Source organism: Malania oleifera, chromosome 7, assembly GCF_029873635.1.
Source record: "Malania oleifera isolate guangnan ecotype guangnan chromosome 7, ASM2987363v1, whole genome shotgun sequence".
NCBI lineage: Eukaryota > Viridiplantae > Streptophyta > Magnoliopsida > Santalales > Ximeniaceae > Malania > Malania oleifera.
The window spans coordinates 104,959,743-104,977,287 of NC_080423.1; the positions used below are offsets into that span (position 1 = coordinate 104,959,743).

The following is a 17,545-nucleotide window of genomic DNA, read 5'->3' on the forward strand; positions in this document are numbered from 1 at the left end:
GTATCAAAATCAAAGGTTTTGTTTTGGAAAAGGAAAATAAGAAATGAATTCATTTTTCTTTGTATTTTCCTTCTTTATTAAATATTATCAAAAATACAAATTTATTTTAATATGATTAGAAATTAAAAATAAAACTAAATATCGCTGGTGTGTAAAACCAAAAATTTTGTTCATAGACTTGATATATATTTTTATTTTATTTCTCATTTTCTTTGATAACCAAATTATAAAATATGAATTTTTTAATATCTTTTTCCTAATATTTTATGAGTTCCAAACAAAACCTTAAACATTTTAAGAATTTTATCAACTTTTCCTGAAATTTGATATAAAAATAAAACACTAATCTTCACCTATATTTTGAAAAAATAAAATAAAAATATTAAGAAATATAAGTATCTCAATTTTTAAATATAAACAAAAAATAGTGAAATTTTTTAGCTCTATAAAATATTTAAAACTCCAAAAATTTGTTGGGCAAATTTTTAATTTCAGGACAAGGAGATATTTGTATCACTGTATCCTTTCCTTATCTCCCCTCCCCTACCCTAACCTAAAATATACTACGGTATTATAATTAATTAATTATTTAGGGAGATCACCCCTACAAAGATAGGGTTACAGCGGATAGGGAGATAGAAGAAGAAGAAATGATTTGAAGGGTGGAGCCAGCTAGCTGCAGCCAGCTGCTAGCTAGCCGAGTAGCCATCGCAATGGCATGGGGAGCATCACGCAGAAAATTTAGCCAGCGGCCGTCAGGCGTCAGATGCATAGGTATGCGTGGGTCAGCTGCCAGCGGCGGGAGGGAGTTGGGGCTGCGACGGCGTCGCTTTTGGTCTCCCCATGTGCTCACACTGCCCTTTTTCCTCTTCTTTTTTACCAATTAATTAATTAATTGATGAACTAAATTTATTATTTATATATATGTGGTTTCCCTGTTTTACCCCTACATCTTTTGCGTAACGACGAGGCAATGCGTGGTTGCTTGCAGCCTAGCTAGCTAGGTAGACCATGACTACCATGCATTGAAATTGCATCTTCTCTATTACAAACCATGATTAAAGTTAATTATTAACTGCAAAGTTTTTATTATTTAATTTTAAATGTTAATTAATAATGTATCTGTTGCTTTCATATATTAATTAATTAATTAAGTTGAAGTTTAATATTATACGATTAAGTGAACGTTTATTTACTCATTCATTTATTTGCTTAGACTTAACTTTTATACATACACACACATTTATATAATTCTTAAAAAAATAGCACGTGCAGTGGTTTGTTTGTGTTTTTTTTTTTTTTGGCGAAGCAAATGAGAATACTATACAATGTAGACCCACGATGACATAAGTTCATGTGATAGGTAACCCGTGAGGGATTCGTGACGATACAAGTCTAAGTGGTAAGTATTCGTGGGTGGCCCAACATTAGTTCACCCACTACTCATTAGATACTTGTCATATGAGTCATTTCATTACAATTATGCATTAGGGGCGTAATCGATTCGATTCGGTTCATTTATGAGTTAAAACGTAAATCGAACCGAACCTTACAGTTTTTGAAATGCCCGAATTGAGATCAAAACTGAACCGAATTTATTATCCCACAGAGAACCAAATATTTGGTGATTTGATTGCGATTTTTTCAGTTTTTAACTGATTTTCTAAATATTCAACAACTATTTTTCACAAAAGTTGTTAAGAATCTATTAGGCATTTTGATTTTTTATAATGTTTCATAATTTTAACAAAATTAAATCTATTAAATAGTTTAGACAACTGAGAACGTGTTGATCTTGTTGGACATTTTCTTTTTGTTCCTAATTCCTACTAGCTTAGTAGCTCATACAAACCATCATATTGCAAATTATATATCAATTAACCACAATTAAGTACTCTAAATTAACTTCTTATACAGACCAATCATAATTAAATAATCATACTATTATATATATATATAATTTAAATTACAATCAATTTTTTGGTTTTTTGGTCCAGTTACACTTTGGAAATCGAAATCAAAATTGGAAAATTTATACTTTTTAAATTCAAAACCAAAACTAAATATAAAAAAATCAAACCGCTTGTGATTTTGATCCGATTTTCAATTTTTTGGTTATTTTTGTACACCCCTAAGTATATATATATATATACATACATTTGCATCCCCAAATGCCCTCTTAATTTAATTTCCTATTTGTGCCCCTTCCCAACCTTTTGCTTATCATGCTCTCTCTCTCTCTCTTTCTCTCTCTCAAATTTTTTTTTAAATTGATTAATTCAAAGCTCATGAATTAGACTAGGGCTATGGCTAAATCAGAGCTCTCTCCCTCTGCCTTTTTTTAAAAAAAAAAAAACATGATTCATTGAAAGTTCACTATAATAGGACTAGGGTTAAACCATTTAACATTGGATTGCTTTCTTTATATATATATATATATATATATATAAAATTTAATTTTATTGATTAACTATATATTTATGTACCCAACGACACTTACTGAGACTTAATTTTCTTTTTTTTTTGGTCTCTATAAATTCTATCATCACTGAATATTGGGCTGGGTTAAATAACTGAAAATTCATTTTGTGCTCTTTTTAAAATTTTGCGTATTTTATGTATGTTTTTACTTTAAGTTTTACACCTTATTCAAATTAAAGTGTTTCTCTATTTAAATTATATTCAAAATTAATGGAATCAAAATTGCAAAGAATTTGTTTTGTCCTATCAATTAGTAGAGATTTGTGAGTACAAGCTATACATTCTTTCATTGAAAGGAAGTCGATTATGTTATGGTTGTCATATTGAATAATTATACACTCACATTTGAGACTCGCTTCTTTCTTTTTACAAGGTAAAACTATATTAACTTTTACCCTAACAACAAAAATACGAATTATTCCATTTATTTTATGATAAAAAGAGATAAAAGGTAGAAATAAGTTTAGGAAAATTATTTTTTTGATAGTTAACTTATTTTCACTTAATAGATGGCGAAAAATATTTAAAAAAATAAAAAAAATTATGATTTACTTGAATGATTTCTCTCTAAATTTCTTTAATTTGGGGACAAAAAAAGTGGTATTTTCCCTCCCTTTTATTGTATTAGTATGTCTCTCGTTGGTTGTTTTTTCACGACAAAATAACAAATTTATCCATTTTTTTCTCTTTACTTGCAAAATTAAAAATCAAACGATAAATATTGTCATTTAACACATGATAAAATAACATACGGTATTTTTTTTTATAGCTAATCGGGCAATCCTCCCTTCAAGAAATTATTGCTAATTTGATGGATTGTGAGTTTATAGATAATATTTTTTTATATAAAAAAAATGTGGGTTACAAAATAATTATTTTTATAACAAAGTTATTGATATTCGTAAAATCTCGAGGTAGGAAATTATGAGTTGTTTGGGACCTAAAAATAACATAAAATAAAATAGAATAAAATGAACTTCATTTCTATAATATAACATATTCATTGTATTAATTTTGCTTTATTTTACTCACACCCCTATTACACTATAGCAAATCAAAACTAGTTTGCTTGAGGTAGTAGGAACTTTATTTATCTTGATTTCAATTCAAATAAATTGTATATTATTTAGTTTATTACTAAAACCTTAGTAGTTTTTTTTTTTTTTTTTGGATTACACACCAGATTTTCACGTGTCCGTTTTACAGTCCAGTTGACTAATCCCGCGCCCCTTGAAGCCGACCCCACAACTCCAAAAGGAGGTAAATTTCAGGAATCTAGGGGCAAAAACCAACTTAGGAGGGTTTAAACACTTATTCTCATGAGAGACATTCCCGCAGCCCGCATTACCACCTGAACCACACCCTAGGGATAAAAAACTTAGTAGTTATTTGAGTCACAAATCAAGTAATATTAATTATTTTCATAAATCTATTCAATCATAACTTAATTTAGGGACGATTTATTCATGACTAGAATACGAAGACAACAATGCTATATATATATATATATTGGGAGTGGAGCGTAAACAACTCGAGCTACAAAAATGAATGTAGCTCATCTCCTATATAATATTCCTTACTACCCTCACTCATAATTCGAACTCATTACATTTAAGATGATTAGATAATTACATTGACAGAAATAAAACTTTTAATTTTGTAATAAAAAAATTTATCCAAATTTGCTGCTTGTCCTTTGAAACAGAAAAAATTAGATCATTTTTTCCAAAAGTCAAAAAGCAAATGAATTTTTGGTATTACAACCAGAAATTATTAAAAAAATAGAAATAAAAATTAAGAATTAAAAGCCATCAACTTGACGTCATTATATTAAAGAAAAAAAGGGTTAGAAAATTCAAAACCTAATTGAAAATGTAAGTTATATTTTATCCTAGCAATTGACTATGACACTATATATCCCTTAATTTCCATAAAATATTCATCAAGTATTAAACTTAGATAAATTAAACACTAGAAGTAAATTTAAAATATGATTAGAATAATGAAAATTATGTCTTGAAATTTAATTTCAAATACTCTATGGCTGATTCTATTCAATATGAAGTATAAAAATACAATGAAAATATGCTTTAATGTTTTTTTTTAATAAAAAGTAAAATAATTCAATTCACGAACTAAAGTTTGAATATTCAAATATTTCGGCGTGATATTGAAAAATTGAAAAGAATCTAACTTTAAAAATGTTCGATACTAAAAATTTAAAATTAGAACTTTTTAAAAAAATTCACCTATCATTTTTATACTATAATTAAATTCAACCATAATTAATATTTTCTAATAACTTACCGTACCAGTTGTTCTTATTTTCAAAGTGAGAAAGAATCTCGAGAAAAGGAGTGTTGAAACGAAAAACATGTTTAGAGTCGAACCAAGACTTCCAAAGATTAATGACTTGATTAGTGCAATTATTTGTGGGAAAAAATAGTTTAAAATGCTTAATATAATAATAAAGAAAACTTCACTCACTCCAAGTCAAAATTATCATCTTGATTAGGGAGAGACTAATTAAAACAAGGCGACACAAATATTAAGGAACATTTGTATTCATTTATTCAATGCAAGGCGATCCTTCACGTGGCCCAGTGCCACGTCAGTAAATGACTACCCACGAGCAAATGGAGCGCGTGAATGGCACTGCCAATCCGACGCACGTGATTCAACCGTGTACGCACGCGCGAGAGGGACCGTGGGGTTCCGCTCTCTTCCCCGACCACGGGCGCAGCTTTTTGCCCCTGCCTGAAACTAACTTCTGAAACCGCCAGTTGTGAAATGACTAGAATGCCCCTCTCCCCCGCAACGGAGGTCCCCTGCTCTGTTGCGAAGCTCTGCAGATTCCAGAATGAACAAGAAAGTTTTTGAATTTTCTCTCTCTCTCCTGGTTCCCTCCTTCCCTCCCTCTCTGGATTCCCAGAACGACAAAGAAAGTTCTTGAATTTTCCTCTCTCTCACTCCATCTGTCTCGTCTCTCTCTCTTCTGCGGGCTGGAGGTCAGGAGGGGAGTAATGGCGCCTTTAAGAACGCCCCTGGGAATTAATGACATTTACGGCGGTGCCACTCTCTTCTCGTGGGTCTACTTCCTCCGGCCTCACGAGGTCACCCCTCGTTTAGGGCTAGGGTTTAGGGTTTCTCTCTCCGTCTTTCTCGCTCCTCTTTCAAATGTCGTCATGGACATCGAAGCTTCAATTTCGCAGGTTCACCTCTTCACCTTGGTCGTTTCGCACTGTTTTTTTGTCCACACGAATATACAATTATATATATATATAAAATATGCACTCACACGCTTACACATAGATGGTTTTCTCTTTTCTTTTGTTTTCTTTTTCTCTTTATTCTTTTTCTGTTTCTTTGTGTATAAATTTGAATGAAGAGTCGGCTACTCTCTCCCTGTCCGTCTCTCTTTGCTCTTTGTGTTCTCTCTTCAGCTCTGTGATGGTGTGTTTGAAGAAAGGAGAAGACATTGTGAGTTTTTTTCCCCTATGTTTGTATCCTTGTATATACTTGTCTGGATGATGACTAGATTGTGGTTGGAGTTTGATAAGATATGCTACATTGTTTTCTACCTTCTTGGTTGATGGAAATCTGCTGGGCATTTTCCATTTTTGATGTTTGTAGTTTTTGTGATGAGGAAATAACAGAATCCATGCATTTTCCATTTTTTTTTCTTTTTTGGTGGTTTGATGTTTATGAGATTTAATCAGTTGAAAGTGCGAGTGAGAATGTCAGTAAAGTTGCCTATTTTGATTTTTATGTTTGATTGTTGTGATGGCTTCTTATTTTATTTTATTTTTTTTCCATTTTATGCTATGTATCTCGGTTTTGTCAAAAACAAAAGCTAGGAGTAAAGGACTGTGTGCGCATTTGTATAGTGGAATGCTTTACTGGGTGTCTCTTTGCTGATGTTGTTATTGGTTTTGCCTCTTCCAGGTTGGGATTCCAGTTCCTTTTAGTGGGTCCTGAGAGTTGCTTTTGTAGTGTATTTAGAAACTTCAGTTTTCTTTCGATTTGATCTTTTCAGCATGTCGGATGGGCGGCGTCATTCGGTTGATATTCCTATCTCAAAAGCCCTGTTAGCACTTAGGAGAGTTAGGTCACTAAGGGACCCTACCACCAACTCTTTGGACAAATTCTATGCCCCGCCTGACACTCTGAATTGGGAAACAAATTCAAATGATGGAATTTCTCTGAAATTTGTAAATGGTTGCCAAGAAGGCTGCCCAGATGACAACATTCATTTGGGGTCTAAAAGTATTCATACCAATGGAGAAAGAGAAGAAACTGTTGGTAGTTATGAACTCAACGATTTGTCAAAAGCCGACCCGAAGCTAATCTCATGGGAGAATTCTGATCGGGTAAGAAACACTGGCTCTACTTTGATGAGGACCAAACAAGGTGAAGGTTCAGAATATTGTGGATCAAACAATGGAGAAATGTGTGGATGCAAATCATTTGGTGAAAGATACTGTACAGATCATAGAGACAAAGGATGGGACTTGACATGCATCACACCTTCCAGTGATCGGTTGGAGGATGTGATTTCATGTGACATAGAATCATTTCACGTAGAAAGGATGGACCATAATCGATCCAAGCGGAAATTAAAATACAAAAACCAAATTAAGTCTTCATGGGCAGTTGGAGATGTATTGAGTCGCGTGGGCAGTCCATGCTTATCTGCTAGTGATGCTCTGTTGGAGAGGTCAAGCCATAGCTCCTCATTAATTGCAAATGATCGGGTTGATGATGATCACAGTCATCTTGGATGTGGGATAAGATGCTGCTGGTCAAGAACCCCAAAATTTCGACAGTTGAATTTTCCTTATGATTCAGAAGATCGCCCATTGTTATCAGGGGAAGTGGATGAGATTGTACTATCTAGGCAGAGAAGGGGCTGTAAAAGCATCAACAATGAGATTATTCCATGTTCAGATAGTCCCAGGACCCTCAGTCAAAAATTCATGCCAAGGTCTTTCAGTGAGCTGGTGGGACAAAGTGTGGTGGCAAGGTCTCTTTTGAGTGCAGTATCAAGAGGAAGGATAACCTCCTTCTACCTTTTCCATGGTCCTCGTGGTACAGGAAAAACATCGGCCTCAAGGATATTTGCAGCTGCATTGAATTGTCTCTCACTCGAGGAACATAAGCCATGTGGTCTATGCCAACAGTGTGTTTTGTTCTTTTCGGGAAGGAGCGGAGATGTCAAGGAAGTGGATTCCATGAGAATCAATCGGATGGACAGGGTTAGAATTCTCATGAAGAATGCAGCTTCCCCTCCAGTATCCTCACGGTACAAGGTCTTCATTATTGATGAGTGCCAGTTGTTGCGAGGGGAAACATGGGCAACTGTTCTGCGTAATCTTGAGTGCATTCCTCAACACGTTGTTTTTGTAATGATCACTGCTGATCTGGATAAACTGCCAAGAAGTGTAGTGTCACGGTCCCAGAGGTACCACTTCCCAAAAATAAAAGATGCTGACATTGCAAGCCGATTGGGGAAAATCTGTGTTGAAGAATGTCTTGACTTTGACCAGGTTGCTTTAGACTTCATTGCTGCTAAATGTAATGGTTCACTTCGGGATGCAGAAATGATGCTTGATCAGCTGAGTTTGCTTGGTAAAAGAATCACTATTTCCTTGGCGCATGAACTTGTAAGTGTTTTGAGTTTTTATTGGGTTTGCATTTGTTAGAGCATTCCCTTCTAATCTGTAAATTTGGAACTTTGTCTTTTGTGTAGATTGGAATTGTCTCTGATGATGAGTTGCTTGATTTGCTTGATCTGGCTATGTCATCTGACACGACAAATACCGTTAGAAGAGCCAGGGAGTTGATGAGATCAAGGATTGATCCTATGCAACTAATTTCGCAACTAGCAAATCTCATAATGGACATTCTAGCTGGAAAATGTCAGGATGGAGCTTCTGAAGTCAGAAAGAAGTTTTTCGGAAGGTGTACTTGTAAGTAAATAAATATTTGTTATTGTATTTGATCAATTATTTGTTATATTCACATTACATTCTTTTACTGGAATAGATGAATCCACTCTAAAGGAACTAAATAATGCCAATGATTCTGACTAAATAAAACCTTTACAGAATTGTGAAACTAGGTTTTGTGGAGGCCACTATATATATCCATCAGAATGTGCAGGATAAAATAATTTTGTTCATTTGAATATTTTTGTAATTGTTGTTGTGTTCTTATCTAATAGCTGAAGCAGATTTGCAGAAACTTAGCCATGCATTGAAAGTGCTCTCTGAAACTGAGGAACAGCTGAGGACATCCAAGAATCAGACAACTTGGCTCACTGTAGCTCTTTTACAGTTGAATTCTGTGGAGGGCTCTTTTTTGGACGTGAATGATTCAAGAGTGTGGCTGGGAACAGTGTCCCAGAGAGGTGAGGATGTTCTAGATTTCTGCTAACAAATGATTTTGGTAATCCATTAGATCATAACATATTGGTGCTTTTTTGTTAGATGATGTTCAGAAAGGTTAACGAGTTGCCACTTGTGTATTTGTTTGGGTGTAGATGGTGATTTTTGCTGCACATCATCCACAGGGAAGAGCTCTGAACATTTCACTGGTGCGTGTGATGAAAATAAATTGAATCAATTGGGGATGCAGGAGGATTGTAAAGGGACACTGGAATCTATTTGGAGAAGGGCCACAGAGATGTGCCAATCCAATTCACTTAAGAACTTTCTAAGAAAACAAGGGAAATTGTCATCTGTTTGTGTTAACCAAGGTATGTTTAACTGCTCATTACACATCAAAGGAGACGGTAACAAATTGTAGAGAAATCTAATGTGAAAGTGAATAAGCAAGGGTCAAGAGGTCTGTATATGTGTCTTTGTCAGTGGTCTCAGTGTTGGTCAAGTCTGAAATTTTAAAACAAGGGTATTGCATAGAAAAGTTTTAAAAAAGAAAAGAAAAGAAAAAGATCCCAGCTCTTTTTTAGCATATTTATAGCTGAATTTTGAAGCCCCTAATGTGTCCTTTTATTTATTCTCGCATTCTTATTATGAATGACAAGGGTATTGCATAGAAAAAATTTTAAAAAAAATAAAAAGAGAAAAAGTTCTCAGCTATTTTTTCGCATATTTGTAGCTGAATTTTGAAGCCCCTAATGTGTCCTTTTATTTATTCATCATGGGCTGAGTGCAGAATACTTTCTGGCATTCTTATTATGTGTACCTGACTGTATTTCAAACGAAGGTCCTGGGGTGTCCTTTTGGTTTCACTGCTGTTATGATCGCTAATTTGGGTCTTTCTCATTTGTGATTCTGGTGTTTCTGTTGCTGCACATATTTTTCTTGTTTGTAGCCGGGGCTTTCTGCCCTTGCATGCATGAGCATACTACACCCATGCCTGGACATGCAGAGCAAGTGTGAAGTGAGTGAATGCTTATAAGAATTTTTATAAAATGAAAAAAATTAGGGCCCATTTAGTTGTGGAAAACGTTTTCCATTTTCCAATTTTTAGTTTTTCAAAGAATTATAAAAATGTAAGCTTATTTTTTAATTTTTTGAGATTCATATTGAAAAGATAAAAAATAAAGAGTTTGTTTAAATGTGTAAAAAAAATTTAATTTTTATTTTTAAATTTCAAAATAATCACAAAAGACAACTTATTTTCCAATTTTCCAAATTTTATATAAGGTAATATTTGGAATCATAAATTTTGAGGTGTGAATTTGGATTCTTGTGTATTTAGAAGAAACTGTATGCATAATCCACACAAATTAAAGTCGAAGATCCAAATCCATGCTCCCATATGCAAAGTAAGGGTTAGAAATCTAGAAAAATTATTAAAAAATATTTTCCAACTTTTATGTTTAAAAATTTAGAAAATTGGAAAATAAAGTGGCACTTTTTTAATTATTTGAAAAAATAAAAATGACAAATAAAATATTTTCACAAGCAAATAGAGCCAAAACAGTTTGCTGTTCATTTATTTGTACAAATGTTGTAAAAATGAAAATTAGCTAACTTTTTTTTTTTAATAAATTTTTTGAAATATTAAAATGAAAAATGAAAATTGTTTTCCACAACTAAATGAACCCTTACAGTTTTTTTAAGAGTTTGAGCTTTTCAAAATGATATTTGGGTAGGAGACCTAGACCCTTTGTTCAAATCATTACGCTTCCTAAAAAAAAATCCAAGTTATATGAGTAACTTCAAGAGGGCCTATGAAAGGTAGTCTAGGAATATAAATAGTACAACCCAGCATTCCACGGTGCCTGTACTTGATTAGACTGTAGTGAAGATCTTTGAATTCTCATGCCACATGCATTTTTCCATCATAGACGTCCATCATGTCTATCCCTTACTTGAGGGGAGACATTTTTATGCATGCATATCTTGGAGGCTGAAGTAGAAACTATACAGTTTCCTCAACTTCCCACCACCACCACCACCACCCAGAAACATGCTGCGGATAGAATATGATTGAGTAATGGCTAAAGTTCATTTTTTTTATTCTTTTTGATTTCTTGCTGCCACAGTTCTTCCCTATTTTTTCCCTGGTTTATTTACTCTTTTCAGCATGCTGACAACTTTGTTGGCATCCCATCACCCCTCCCTGGCCCCTGCGCTACCGAGCAAAGATTTTCTAGTTGTCTACAATTCTATAGCCCTAGAGTGCTAGTACTTTCTCTTTAATCTGTGACTCAAATTGTGTATATTTTGGTCTGTCCACACCAGGTAAAAAATAGAGTGACAAATAAATCTAAAAATATCGACTCACAAGTAGAACCTCCTCCTGTGAGATGATGGGCCTTTGCATGTTTCTATGGGCTTTACTACATTCACCATGTTTTGACTGAGACATGGTCCAATTTCAGGTCTGGCAATTGCTGAATTGGAATTCTCGCAACCTGATTATGTGTCCAGGGCCGAGAAGTCTTGGAAGCTTATTGCAAGTTCGCTTCAGTCTGTACTGAATTGCAATGTGGAGATAAGGATCAATCTTGTACCGTGTGCATCTGTGGGAAAATTTTTGAAAGCAAAGAAGTCGTCATTCAGTTTCTTTGGTTGTTCCCGCCGAATGCTACGTAAGTCATCATCATTGACTGAATGTGGAATTAATCAGTCAGATTGTTCTGATATGGCCTCTGAAAAAGGCATGATAAAGAACAAAATGATAGAAACCTGTTCCTCTGACCGTGGGTCACAAATCTTGCATGTCTGCTATCACAGAAGGGAAGTGGCAGCGACCATAAGAGATGGTGAAGGAAATGCACTAAGCACTGGAGCAGTATTTCCTCCTAGATTATCACGAGATGATATGATGAAGGTGCTTAGTTCACAAATTGATTCTTTTAAGGAAGTGGGACGTGATTCTGGAGGCCAGATCCTATATGTTCAAGAACCAGAGAGGCAGCCAAATTGTTTCTCCAGATCTGTGAGATTTCATAAAAGGTTATGTTCATCTGAACGTTCTAAGACGGTCTGTTTGGGGACCCAACCAGAAGACAAGATTGCACTGTCTATCCCTAGGAAGAAACCTATTGATGCATATTTTTGTGCTAACAATTCCTATAATTTCTGCGGCAGCTCTAATACCTGCACCAACAGCTGCTCTGGTGATGAAGATGGGTAAGTGATTTCATATCCTCTCTCTATCAGTGCTTGTATTTTGCTTGATATGTGAATTCCATTGTTTAGAAACATATGCAGGCCTTCTATGTGGTTTATTGAAGCACATGATTTATGCCTTTCCATAGGGAGAAAAAGGATTTATACAAGAAAATTGCAGTTGTTTGACTTACTGGGGACAGAGGTTGCTATCTTCCATTGACATGGGCCTTGATTGTGACCTCGATGTATAAGCTTCTCAGTATTCCCTATCCGAGATCTTAAAAGAAATATCCTAGGGAGAACCAATTGAAGATTGTTCTAAATATGCATGTTCTATATTGCAAATTATAATTAATGATCCGCATAAATAACATGAACTCATAATAAAAAATAACATGAGTCTCTAAAGGTATGTGATTCTTCTCCAACCCAAAAGGCTTATAAATTTGGTGACTCTTGGAACACAGTTTATATTTCATTAGTATGTTTTTTCAATAGGTTATACTTGGCAATAGATTTCAATTTTCAGCCTCACAGATTTGGCAATTGGGATACATTTACCCTATACACCAGCATGTACACACATGGAATATGAACTGAAGGTCATCTGTTTTAGCATTTATTATTTCTACAAAATGGTTGCCAAATTGATGTTTATTTTTGCCTTATATTGTAATATTTTTCTTGTCTATGATTTTATAAAAATGTGCCCATCTTGACTTGTATATATGTAAAACCTCCTTTTGTTGGTGAGTTTGTGGGAGCGACAAAATATAAGTTCTATAAAGGGGTTGCTGCATGTTTGGAGGGTACAGAAAGCCAGAAACTGCCTGTGTATGCAGTAATCTGGAGATTATTAGCAGTGAGCTTGTGACGGTCTATGTTTTATTGTTTGATCCCGAAAAGATATGGTGGATGGTGTCTGTTAATCAAAATGCACGAGCAATTTTCTTTATTTTTGTAAAGAAAAAATTGTGAAGACTGTTACAGTGTCACCTGATCCTCTTCCAGCTTTTAACATTGTGGCAATTGAATGCCGAGCTAAAGGTAAAACATGCTATCAGAGAGTTTTTCTTCTCCAGTGTGCCTTCTATGATGCTAATGCTTATGCTTTAAATTACTTAGGAATATAAGGTCTATCCTAAGACCACGGAAATTTGCTCTTCAATGTCTTTTGAAATACTTTAATGCATTATTGACACCTTTTTAATAATTCTATGATGCTAATGCTATGCTTTAAATTACTTAGGAATATAAGGTCTATTCTAAGACCACGGAAATTTGCTCATCCATGTCTTTTGAAATACTTTAATGCATTATTGACACCTTTTTAATAATTTTTCTTTTGGCAGACCAAGGGATGATTCAAAGGTGCATTGTTGGAGTACTCCCACATTTCCCCTTCGGAAGGTAACTCATATCCTGGATGTAACTTTAAAGAATACTATCTGTGGCTGCAATAATAATTTCCAATGACATGCCCCATTTTGAAGTGTAGGATTTGATTGCATGATCCCTTCCCCTAATCCTATATTTCTCTTTTCACGAAAACAGTGGTTTCTATTTTTAATCAACCTTATAGTCATCAGTACTGAGGTTAATCTTTTCACTTGTCTGCTCCTGGAGTTTATTCCTATTGAACTAAGGGTGAAAATTTCCTCTTGATTCTGTTTAAGTAGAAGCTGCTATTCTTCAAATAATAAAATGCAGACTCTAGATAAAGAAAATTGTTAATGCTTGTGCATGGGGTTAATTGGGTGAGGAATACTTGTAAGGAACAGTTTCATCATGTAGGATTTAGAACCCATTGATCACAAAATGTTATATTAGTAGTGGGGCTCACTAAAGTGATGTAGGACCACATTGTTGAGACCCATGCTAAACCATATGTCTTTCTTGTATGGGTCCAAATCAACATTACCTTGAAAATGGAGAGGGAACGGGATCGGATATGGCACATGCTCAAAAATGTGGAATGTTAGGTGTATGCTTAAATAGATATATTGGTGAAAAAAATGCAATGTCACATGTATATTTTGGAGAGGATGTCGAGGTGTTTCTAAATGCAGAAGAGATTTTCTATTGTGGAATAGATTAATAATGAGTTAAAATAGACTTAATATGTCATGATTCCCCAGACCCCACTTACAAAAAATTATGTTATATGGAAGAAATTGAATAAGAACTTTGGGTTGATAGATTTAGCATTCCGGAATGAAAATGTACCACATTTCGGATGTTTGTACCAATACTTGGTTCACTAGGGTGTTAGCATTTTTTCATAACTATGGTCCAAATGTTCGTATGGTATCTTGTGATTGACAAGTACCAAAACCTACGTGGAGGAATCCTTCCTTACAAGTCTTCCTATATCTGGGTTCTGCACTCTTTTATTTATTTAGTGCTAAGAGCTTAGTACTGCATTCCTCTTCTAAATGACCTTGTTATTGAAGTTTAGACATGAAATGAAATTGTTAGACGTTGCTTGTTTAGAATCCAATCATGTTAATTACTCTAGCAACAATCTAGAAACCTGGATAAAAAATGCTTAATAGACTGGCCCCTGCTGTTTATAAGCTTCGTGTACCTTCTCTCAGTCTATTTGTTATCTTAGAAATTTACCAACTGTTTTCTGTAGCAATAGCCTTTTGGAGCAGTGAACTTTCTTTTGGCTCAATGGCACTGGGTTGTTACAATTTTGTCCAAATTTACACAAATTCAAGTTGTCTCAAATTCTATAGTTCAAAATAGTGTCGATGATATTGATCTACAGTACAAAAAAGTACAAAAATATTAAACTTATTATCCAGTTTTGGGTAGGGCAAGCGGGCAAATACACTGCACCCTGTCCTGCACCCACCTTGCTCCCCCTTCCCCTGAGAAAATCCACCTCTTCAGGTGAGAGTCAAGCTGCAGGCTTTACTTCCCTACTTGAAATTTAAATTGTGGTTAGACTAGTGAGACAATGTATCGATTTTGCAGGTGCGGCAGTCGAACCATCCAGGGCAAAGATCACATTTGGTGGCGTGGGTTCTGCCCTGTGCAGCTGCGAAATAGTTTATAATGTTGCTGAGATTGCAGTTATCTGAGGGGGCTGAATGGGAACCTTGGATAAATTTATGCTGTACATATTTTTTGTAAGTGTCATTTTATACTAAACTTCATGTTTTTTGTATCTTCAAAATATTTTTGTAATACTTCTATGCCAAAAACACAGCAATTTAATGTATACATAGTTTTTTGAACCATTGAATCTCTTTTGTGTCGAGCTTCATTTGATTTTGTAAAACATGCTTTCAAATGCACTAGTGGAAAGGGTCTTGCTCATTGAGAAAAAAGTAATGAGATAATTTCATAACAAATATGTTAACATAGAGGAAAAGTCTGTACAACACATGTTGTTGACAAGAGCTCCATTTGATGATCAAATTTACTTGCCCTTTGTTTAAAATAGTAGGAGAGAGGAATGGAATGGGTAAGTGGAAATATTTTTTCTCTTGTTTGTTTGGCAGGGCAGAAAATTTAGGAGGCAAAGTTTACTTGTCAGTCTATCATAAGACATAAGCTATACCCAAACTGGAAATGTGTTTTGGGTTATATTGTGCATATTGGTGTGGATCCATGTGCATTTGTGAGGGCATCACCCAAAAAAGGGGCCCTTGAACATATCAAGTTAGATTTTGAGACTTCTATGTTGAGAGGGTTCCAACTTTAGGGTTCAAGTTCTCTTGTAATAGTTGGTCTTTAGGCATTTGTATATGTTTTGTACAAATTTAGGGTCGTGGATGATTGGCGATTGGGTGTTGAAAAAAAAAGTATCAAATTTAAATTTTGAGAAGAACATGGGAGGGGAGCTAGTTATTACCTCCCTTTGCATAGCTCAAGTCTTATTAATCTTCAGGGGATTAAAAAAGAAAAAAAGGTTAAAATGTCGCAAGTTAATAAGAGTAATTATAACAGATAAGAGAAATATTAGTAAATTTGCTTATTGATTTTATATAATTATTTTTTATCATTTTAATTAAAATAAAAAAATATTAGTAAATTTGCTTTACTTGTATAAAAATATCACTATTTATTTGTTATTGGCCAAGTTGTAAAAAAAATCTCAAGAAGTTTTGTTCAGGAAGTGATTGCATAAGTAGTATAAAACAATCTAAAAATAATGCATACTTTCTCTTGTAGCCTTTCATTAATTTCTACTCTCCAACTCATAATCATTAAATTAGTTAAATGGTAAATTTTTAAAAATAAAATTAGTAAGTACAAACACTTCATTGTACCAGTTAAAAGTACATGAATTTAAATAGATTTTAGGTAATAATATAAGGACCAAGCAATTCGCTTAGTTAATAACATAATAACCCTTACTCTTCATTAAATCAAATTCAACGTACATATTTTTTCTCAAATATTCACAAAAAATAAAAATAAAAAATATTCATCTTTCACACATTTTCACCCAAAATAGAATTTAAAAAATTCTTCATTAGCCTCAAACTTTCGACATTCCATGCTAGGGGTGTAATTGGTTTATTACGGTTCAGTTATGGGCCAAACCAAAAACTGAACCAAACCTTGCAGTTTTTAGTATTTCTAAATCGAAATCGAAATTGAATCAAATTTATTATCCCCTGGAGAATCGAACATTCGGCAGTTCAGTTACATTTTTTTTTTATTTTTAATCGATTTTCTAAATATTCAATAATTGCTTTTCACAAGGGTTGTTGAGAATCTATTAGACATTTTGATTTTTAAATATTAAATGGGTCAATCATGTATTAACATACTAATTAAGTAATTATATTAATTTATATATATTATTTAAATTTAAATCGATTTTTCGATTTTTTGGTTCGGTTATATTATGGAAATCTAAACCAAAATCGAAACAAAAAATTTACTTTTTCTAAGACCGAAACCTAATACTGAAAAACTGAATCGCTTGTGATTTCGATCCGATTTCAATCTGATTTTCGATTTTTCGATAAAGTACACCCCTACTCCATGCGCACCAACTACTCTACAAAGTCTTCAAGTACTTTCTCTTCAAAAAAATATTCTATTACTATCTTTTTTGTGAGGGAGGACTATATCAAGCCTAGGTTACATGATGAAAAAATAATTCATCTTACATTTTATATCTATTCACATATAACAAAACATAGAAACCGCTGAAGTGTAATATCTTCTATACACTTGTATTACTTATTTTGCCTCATTATTAATGTCACAAGAAATTGGGTCTAACTCCAATTGTGTGCTCTTCTATTCTAACCAAGCAAAATTCTATTATTTCTAAGGGTTCATTTAGATAAGAATTTTATTTGAGAAAAGGAAAGAAAAGAAAAATAAAGAGAAAATTTATTTTCTATTATATTTTATTTATATATTAAATTCTAGTAAAAATAAAAGTTTGTTTTTATACAATTAAAGATTAAAAAAAATTAAATATTAATAATATGTAAAATCAA

At 33.7% G+C, this 17,545-nt stretch overlaps 1 protein-coding gene across 6 annotated transcripts; it reads left to right on the forward strand.

The window, feature by feature from the left end:
• The first annotated feature begins 5,253 nt into the window (after window positions 1-5,253).
• LOC131160475 (protein STICHEL-like 2) lies at window positions 5,254-15,319 on the forward strand. 6 transcript variants are annotated; one of them, XM_058116189.1, is made up of 9 exons: window positions 5,314-5,693; window positions 5,870-5,961; window positions 6,427-8,144; window positions 8,231-8,450; window positions 8,705-8,890; window positions 9,023-9,238; window positions 11,336-12,089; window positions 13,424-13,481; window positions 15,054-15,319. In XM_058116189.1, the coding sequence occupies exons 3-9, from the start codon at window positions 6,519-6,521 to the stop codon at window positions 15,126-15,128; spliced, it is 3,135 nt and encodes a 1,044-aa protein (XP_057972172.1). In that variant the 5' UTR covers window positions 5,314-5,693; window positions 5,870-5,961; window positions 6,427-6,518; the 3' UTR covers window positions 15,129-15,319. The 6 variants fall into 6 exon arrangements, with proteins under 6 accessions (XP_057972170.1, XP_057972172.1, XP_057972175.1 ...); XM_058116192.1 differs by having other exon boundaries at window positions 8,714-8,890; XM_058116191.1 differs by having other exon boundaries at window positions 5,925-5,961.
• Window positions 15,320-17,545: the final 2,226 nt, after the last annotated feature.

What these genes read in the sequence shown, in the direction of transcription:
- LOC131160475 (XM_058116187.1), top strand. Translation starts at nt 5,659, where the DNA reads ATGTCGTCATGGACATCGAAGCTTCAATTTCGCAG. An exon ending in TTTCCTTGGCGCATGAACTT is followed by an intron (nt 8,145 to 8,230) that starts GTAAGTGTTTTG and finishes TCTTTTGTGTAG; the next exon opens with ATTGGAATTGTCTCTGATGA. An exon ending in TGCTCTGGTGATGAAGATGG is followed by an intron (nt 12,090 to 13,423) that starts GTAAGTGATTTC and finishes TTCTTTTGGCAG; the next exon opens with ACCAAGGGATGATTCAAAGG.